General features: G+C 39.6%; 1 protein-coding gene across 1 annotated transcript; it reads right to left on the reverse strand.

The window, feature by feature from the left end:
* Positions 1–384: 384 nt before the first annotated feature.
* LOC143888710 (uncharacterized) lies at positions 385–7,962 on the reverse strand. The gene is made up of 4 exons (XM_077393136.1): positions 7,708–7,962; positions 7,272–7,564; positions 5,530–6,790; positions 385–420 (listed from the first exon to the last, which is right to left on the reverse strand). The coding sequence occupies exons 1-4, from the start codon at positions 7,960–7,962 to the stop codon at positions 385–387; spliced, it is 1,845 nt and encodes a 614-aa protein (XP_077249251.1).
* Positions 7,963–8,689: the final 727 nt, after the last annotated feature.

Here is an 8,689-nt window from a genome sequence, read left to right on the forward strand (position 1 = left end):
TGATGGCTTTATCATGGTTCAGTGGACAAAAGGAGGATTGCTATGTGACTTCTATCTAAAATGAGCTAAATGAGCATATCCACATTCCACACACACACAGGTTTCAGCAGCACATACAGTTTTAGATGCAACCTCAAATTAATGTACAAGTGTAGATGATTACATGCCTTGCGTAAAATGAGAATCAGTTGCACAGAGATATCATAGCATTCATCCAGTCATATTTAATTCTGTGAAACGAGACAAAGGTTTAATATAATCAACTAAAGCCCTTTTTTTTTTTTGAAATCTTGACTTTTGGAAGGTTCACCTAGAGTCATCCTAATTTCTAAATGTGAGGTTCAATATATCAGTATTACTATTAGATAATGTGAATGATGAGAGTTAATGACTATCCACAGACGAATTACAATGAAGGCCCTGAATGAACAATACCATCATCAAAATGATAGTGTAAAGACTACCTCTATATACACTCCTTTAAAAAAAAAATGCATTAATAACATAGGGCCTTTACCATTTCATGTAGCAAGATATTACCAGAACCTTTTAGCTCCAAGAATAAATTAAAGAAACATAAGGTGGTTAAGCCAAGCCATAAAATATTCACTCTACACAAACACTACACCTAACCTACCTAGTCCACGGCTCAGATTTAAGTAAAGAACATGAGAGAAACTAAGATGCACCTCACAATTCATCATTTCCAGACTTCTAAAAATAAGAAATACACTCTCTAGTTAAATAATCAACCCAAAAGGTTCACAATATTCAAGATTTTAACAAGGCAGTCCTACTCTATATAATGACCGTATTCGGCATTCAAATCCTCTAATGATCTTTTCATCACAACAGTTTTAAAAAAATTTCTGTAAAATACAACAGATTAATCAAAAATTTGAAAAAATTCTACAAACTTGGGAATAGAGAATAGACGAAGAATACCTGCAAGATGTGATTTCCCTCACCTTTTCCCCTTTCTCTTGTCCAATGCTCGGAGTGAGTGTCCCTCGATGCCTCGCCACCAGAATTAAGTAGATCTGTCAAATTTCGTAGATTCGAAAGTTGCAGATCTCGCCGGAGAAGACAAAGTCATACAGAGTTGCAGAAATTACAACTTATGAAAAAGATAAAAGTCTCCGGAGATAGATCTGAATGAGTTGAAACGCTAAATGAAGTTGAAGCCGGATCGCTGATCGTAGCTTCGCCGGAGGCTAGCCGGTGATCGGTCAAAGAAGAAGAAAAAGATCTGTCGGAATTTATGCTTGCCGGAGGAGATGAATCGGCTGGAATCTAGTGGATTTTGATCGAAAAAATGACCGAAGTTAGGGTTCGGGTCAAAGTTTAGATCTCAGATCTAGGGTTTAGGTAAAATAATGCAGATCTAAGGTTTCTGAGGTGAAGAAGAGATGACCGGAGCTCCAGCAAGCATGTCGGAAAATTTGATTCCTGACCGGAAAACACAGAGGTAAGAACAGATCTGGGGGTCTTGTTTGAATCTAAGGTTTGTATCTATGGATCTATGATCATGAAAGAAACAGAAGAAGAGAAGTTAGAAAAGAAATCAAGACAAATAAAAAACAAAGAGGTTGCTGGCCGGCCGGAAAAATAGCCGGAGAAGATGATCGGAGGAGATCAGATCCACTCTCTCTCTAAAAATCTCTTTTCTCTCGCTCTCTCTCTCTCTACAGACGAAGACCTCTTTTCTTTTTTTTTCAAAAATGAGAGAAAATCGATATTTAAAGACAAATTGGTGGTTGATATCCGCACTCCAAGTGGATAAAGCGCGCGAAAAACTTGATATAGCGCGCCCGTAATTCTTGTCTTATTTGACTTGGGCACGTCTCATCCAGGATAATCCACCCCCCTTCTGCGAACTTGACCTACGACATTGCTCGACTCGTTTGCTAGGCAAACGCGCTCGGATTTCGACGAAATTTTGCAGGGACCTTAGTGGGACCCTAAGCTAGCTTAGGGTGAAGTTTGGGACCCTAAATCACTCATTTGATGGGCTTTTGCACAAAATTGGATGGATTAGGGCACGGTCAAAATGGGGTGTCTACAATAACATACTATAATTTATGCACTCCAATTATGCTGGATCGATCGCAATTAGTATACGATTATGGTTACGATCTCGACATCTAAATTATCCTAACATGTTATTTTACAAAGAAAATCTATTACTCCTAAGATTTTTGTTTCAGATGGCTTAGTGATTGAATACATGATGAAATGTTAGAGTTCTCTGAAAATTTTCAAGGTGCTTTGAATTAATTTGGATTTGCTTTGAATTAATTTGGATTTTTAAATGAATTTATCACAATTGGATCAGACTAATGATTTTATAAAGAAGCCAATAGCTAATTAAGCTATCTGTTCCAGAAACTTTCGGATATGATGTGTTCTTGAAAAACATATTCTGCTAGAATTTTTCATGATTTTAAAGATTGAAATTCGATTTTTAATTGATTTTCCACTTTCGGGTCAGATTGATGACATTACACTAAAATATACAACAAACGAATTCCAAATCCACCCAAATTTTACTAGAACATTCTCGGATGAATAGGAAATTATGCGAAACGTTTCAGACATTATTTCAATAATTTGCTATTTTTAACAGATATATTTATGTTCTGATCAGAGCAATTAAAAATCAATAATAAATATTAAAATATGCCCAAAATTCCCGATAAACTCACAATATGATTCCGACTTGTCATTTCATCTTGCTACCAAATTTCAGATTTCAAGGAGTTCGTTTAATGATATGTCCTTCATATATACATGAAAATCAGTGATTTTATCAAAACAATTCCAGCGAAAATAATAAATAAACTCCAAATCTTTTGAAACTTTTTGTATAATATTTAAACATAAAAAATCTACTGAGGACCAAATTTCAATCAGTTTTAAATTGTTTTGTTATATGAACGATTTTTAGGACCATCAAAATCCTATTTCTGGGTATTATTTAAACAAATTTTTGAGCCGTCAAAACAAATGAAATCTACCGGAATTTTTAGATTTTTGGTCCTATTTTAACCACATTAAGACTCGAAAAATATAGCTTCGCCAAAAAACCTTGGTTTTAAAACACTCACTTTGTAAAACAATTCAAAAGCCACTAGATATCCCAATCGGTTAAACACCCAATTTTCTCATATAACGATTCTTTTTTTTTACCAAAATTGATAATCAAATAAGCTGACGCACCACAATCGTATTAGGTCATGCATGGTAACTTTTACGGAAATCATGAAGAAAACAAAGAAGAAACGGCCATAAGCATGCTTTTCTACCTATGATATTATAAAAATGGAGGAACCTACCGTTGATCGCGCTCTTTTTCTGTAGGGTGTGTAGCCTTGAGATATTCACTTTGACACACCCTCTACGTAACACCAAGATTGCCTTGATCGCCGGAGATTCGTAGCTTGGAATATTGTTAGAAGAAGAGGATGAATAATCTTGAAGTGCTTTAATGGAAGAAAAAAGAGAGGGGAGAAGGAGTGTTGGCTGAAAATTCAAGGGAGAGATAGAGAGAGAGAGAGAGAAGAGCTGAATTTCATGAGATGGAACCCAGAGAAGGTTGCCAATTTTGTGAGATGGAGAGGCCGAGAGATGTGAGAGGGTGAGAGGGAGACGGTGAGAGATGTGAGAGTGAGAGATCCAGCCCAGAGAAGAGAAGTCTGCCAATGAGAATATGAGCCGAGAGAGAGTTTTTTCCCCCAAAACTGAGAGAGCCATTTGTCCAAAAATATCTTTCTTTTTCTTTTTCTTTCTTTCTTTTTTTGCGTTGGCTGTTTCCTCCTCTTTTCTTTTGTCCAGCAAGAAAGGAGGCTTTATTCATTTTTGATAACCCATTAATAGTGTTTTCCAAAATATGGACATCCATTATGGGATGAAAATCCAATACATTGCCTAAAGAGATATCCGATTCTAAACTTTTCTCCCAAGCTATACCAATTTTATTGCCATATACTTTCGGGTTTCTTTGAAGAGATAGCAATTTCCTTAATACCCGGATCCCACGTGTATCCAAAGCTCATATAATTTGCCAGAAAAGAGACATTTCTTAAAGTTAATTGCATGCATGCCTCTTATAAAAAAGGCTCGGTCAACAAGGGGATATTATCATGATATCTTTTAGAGAGAGAGAATTAAACCATGACTTGCCTCTCTTGGCAATGACACCCCTCACTTTCCTAATTAGCTATGAACATTAAAGTAAGTGAGTAGTGTCATTATAGAATGAGGGGGGCAAGTTTTAGAAACAATCCCAACAAGAGGGAATCAGCCTTCTAGAGTAAAGAGTGTAGAAAAAAAGTTAGGAACGTTTCCTAAGTGGGGTATATGTCACACGTGTGGTCCCTACATGGGTAATTTCACATTTTGCTCCCAATAACTTGCCCCCCATGTTGGATGCATGAGCTGGGGGGGAAGAACATATGCGGGCCCATTTGCGAAAGCCGAACCACAAATTAGAATGGACTTTTGATTTTTGTATCCACGGGACCCATTTTCGAAAGCCGAATCTGGGGGGAAGAACATATGCGGGCCCGCACATGTTGGATGCATGAGCTGGGGGGAAATCATGGACCATCAATGGTAGGCCCCACTCACATCTTAATAAGGGCATGATATATTTCGCCACTTTCTTCCCTGAGCCACCTCTTCTAGTGTAGATAGAAAGAGAAAGTAGTGAATGGGGAAAGAAAGAATTGGGTGTTGTGTATGGCTCACATTTTGGGTGATCCAAACTGTTCAATTCATGGATCCCAATATAAAATGGGTTATGCACCCAAATTATTTCCATTGGATGATCTAAACCGCCCTTTCAAATGGCTATGATGTAATTAGTTGCGTCCACAAATTATCTCCATTAGATTAGCCTAACTATCCATTAGAGGGTGCTACATGGTGAATATATTTAACCCAAAATCACTCCATGGAATGATCCTAACTATCAATTTGGTGGCCACTGTACAAATTGGCCGCGATGTGAATATGTTACACCCCCAAGTCAATTCCATAGGACGATCCAATCTATCCATTTGTTGGGCTACAATATAAATGGGATGTGATTTGGTACCGCACCATAAAATCATTTCTGCAAGCAATTCGAATCATTCATTTACGAGGCCACAACGGGGTGCACACAGAAATTAACCCCATATGATCCAAACCATAGATTCATTAGGATACATCGAAGAGAGTTTCCCCCCATGAACAACCTCAAATATTGGATCCAAGTAAGGCAAAACCCATTTCTTCCCAAAAAAACTGCGCGGGCCCATTTGATTGACTCTGCCCGAAGCAACTTATCCCAAAGCTCTCTCTCTTATTTAGATTCCTATGGATAACCCTTCTCAACATCCGGCGGAAAAATGCGAAACACGGCGGAAATGACCGAAGAGATCGAGAAAACATAAGAGAATGACACAAAAATGAAAAACACTAGAAAACCGATAGAAAAACACTAACATCTTCATTGATTAAAGCGGAACAAAATGGGGTGTCTACAGATATCCATTTCCCTGCTTTTGCATTCTTCGCTTTGATACATTCCATCGTCTCCTTATAGTCCCTCTCCCTTAAAGCATATACGGCTCTCGAAAATAGTTTGCAAAGTATTTGACTCTTAAAGGTCTTTAGGAAATTGGCATTGAGGTGACGAATACAGTAGCTATGGTATGATCCCGGCAATACTTCGTCAATAGCTCTAGGCAAACCCTTCATCCGATCAGAGGAAATCGTGAATTCGTTGTTGTTTTTTTCTGCTGGTATCACCCTCTGGCGGAGTAAACGAAGAAACCATAGCCAGCTCTCATACATCTCATTCTCAACCACTGCGTATGCTAACGGAAATAATCCACCATCACCATCTACTGCAGTCACAGCCAATAAAATTCCTTTATACTTGCCTCGCAAATGTGCCCCATCAATTAGTGGTCTAATTGTTCGACTGAAGGCGCCTATGCTAGGGCCGAATGACCAAAATAAACAACCAAATGTATGATCTCCACGCCTCCATAGCTCCCGACTTCGATATACACGCATAATGGTGTCAGGATTGCATCTCTCAATCTCTTGAGCATATGCAGGAAGGATGCGGTAAGACGCCTCCGCATTTCCACACATTATTTCGTGTATAATGACCTTCGCATTGAAAGTCTTCGCATAGCTTATAGTTATACCCCACTTATCCTTGATGTATGCTCTTATCAAAGTAGGCCTCACATCTCCTGGGCGGGGAAATAACCCAAGGCAGGTGTCTGCTGCCCAAGCTGCTGTGACAAGGGGATGGGCATTACCCTTCAAAGTACGTGAGCATGTATGCTCTAGCACAAACCTTTTTACCCTAACATGATTCAAATAATTTCTCCCACTGATTCTGAAGGGGCAACTTTTGTCCTTGCATCTAACGGCATACTTTGTAGGCTTTGAGTCTACTAGGACGAGTACAAACTTCCGTTCAATTGCATACTCTTTGACTTTGTTCTTAAATACTTTCAAATTCGGGAAGATTCCTCCCACCTTCATCTCCTCAAGTTCTATACGTCCCTCATTTAATTCATCTACAACCATCTCATCTACTTCCAACGACTCCCTTGTATACGTATTACATAACGGGTCTCCCACAACATTCTGTAGACCAACTAGGGGGCGTACACCTTCATCACCAAATGCATCATCACCTTCTATATTGTTACCATCCTCGCATTCAATGCCATCACTAACATACATATCACTATGGAAATCCCTGCTGAACTCTGCATCATGCCTGCACAGTAGGGACTACGTTAGAATGAATATTGTATGAGACAAACATAGAACTGGCCAAGTAAATGTAATTAGTAATTAGAAGATTACATGGCAGTGCTCATATGTTGAGTTGTATTTTCCTCTATCTCATTAAAAATAGGGTCCTCATAGTCTTGGTTCAAGTCCACTGAATATCTTTTTCGATTCCGAGCAATATTGGTATCTTTTCAGATTATGCCCAATATTGGTATGTTCTAGGGACCAGCAATGTCATTTTGATTAGGTGTTGCTGAGGCTGCACTGATGGATTTATTTCTGGGGTCAATGCCGGTTCAAGAGGACAAGAGGAAGGTTCACAAATATTTCCATATAAAATATGATCTTCATAATGTTGATTTTATCCAACATATTCCTGAGCAATGACAAATTTTACATCAGATAATAGTGTAATGGAATGAGAGTTCAAAGAATGAAAATTTCCACCTGAGTGAATATTTTACCTCCGGATGGGGATCGGTGCAGAACTAATTCCTCCTACTTTGTACTCTTTGGTTATGTACAGGCTCATACAATTGAAGAGGCTATTCTCAAAAAGCATCATCACCATAGTTAGGTCATCATCATTTCGAATGTCGTAGAACAAGATTTGATATGGATCCGCGACATATCTACATTTTATAGATAGCGAGATACCGGTTGCTGTGGTCCCAATTTTTTGGTGAACTAGAGACTCAAATTCTGAAAATTTTATATGCCGATTCACAATTAAAGGCATCTTCGTCCCGCCAATATACTGAAATGATACTTCATCCTTCAAGTACCCATCAACATAAAGCTTCCCTTCGCTCGCATCCGAACCCGTTGGATCGATATCCAGTTCCACCAACGGCAGAGACAGTTGGATAGGTACCCTCAGCAGTTGCTTCAGCTGCTTACCTTGAACCTAGCGGGTGAAGAGTGGACACTCTTCACCCATGCCACAAGACTAGGGAGTGCTCCGGTGAGGAGTGAGTCGGGCGACGGGAGATGCTGCCCCTCCCTTATAGTAGTAAGGCCTAAACTGAACATCAATCTTTTCTCGAGGAGAGAACCGAGAGTTCTTTGATGACAGAAACTATACTCTCGATCTCGGTGGCAACGACCCCATATGCTTGTTGAAGCGAAGAGGAGCACTGCTTGCTTTAAATACATAGCTATAAATAAAGCACCGGACGGGTCAACAGAGATTCTTCCTACTTCGCTCTCAAGGATAGACTATGGAATTCCAACTTCGAGCTCCTTCTACTCTAAACTATCATGTGCCTATTTGGAGCTTTTCACAGATTTAAGACGGCTCTTCCTTGCTAGTCGAAGAGGCAGTTGATGTCAATCTCGCGAGGACAGCCCCAAGATGACTCAGCTGAGGGCTGCAATCACCTACAGCGCCTACGTTCCGCTTACAGCCAATACAACCACAACCTAACTTGCACGATATTCAGCAACCGAAGCTACTGGTAGTCCCGGGGGGACAGCATCCTCGTACTTCTGATCCTGGCATTGACTATGGAACTGGTGATTATGGATCCGAATCGGAGTGAGGTACTAGCTCTCTTTCCCCTGCCCCTGGTCTCCTTTCCGCGCATTCTGGTTTTCTCGAACAAGCGTACCCTGATGGATGCTAGCTACCTTCTGCAATCCTTTCTTTCCCAGGTAGGTAGCGGGGAGGGAAGGAAGATAGGTATTAATGCAAAAAGGATAGCTAAACTATCCATTTCATCATCAGGGATAGGGAAAATATATATGGTTATAGGAGGTTCCTGAATCCAATTCCTCTAATAAACTAAGGAGTCCTTCTGTGTAAAGTAAGCTAGTGTGGATTCGCGTAAAGCTGTCAAACAACTTACATTCGCGCCCTATTTTAGTAAGGGCAAAAAGGATA

Source organism: Tasmannia lanceolata, unplaced genomic scaffold, assembly GCF_043159265.1.
Source record: "Tasmannia lanceolata isolate RefF3 unplaced genomic scaffold, GAP_Taslan_0.1 ptg000002l, whole genome shotgun sequence".
Taxonomy (NCBI): Eukaryota; Viridiplantae; Streptophyta; class Magnoliopsida; order Canellales; family Winteraceae; genus Tasmannia; species Tasmannia lanceolata.

Bases quoted from the DNA above. Each gene is read 5' to 3' on its own strand.
- LOC143888710 (XM_077393136.1), bottom strand. From the start codon at position 7,962: ATGTATTTAAAGCAAGCAGTGCTCCTCTTCGCTTCAACAAGCATATGG. The intron at 7,565-7,707 runs GTAAGCAGCTGA...GTATCATTTCAG, and splicing joins CTTCACCCGCTAGGTTCAAG to TATATTGGCGGGACGAAGAT. The intron at 6,791-7,271 runs GTAAAATATTCA...CCTACTGTGCAG, and splicing joins GCACCGATCCCCATCCGGAG to GCATGATGCAGAGTTCAGCA.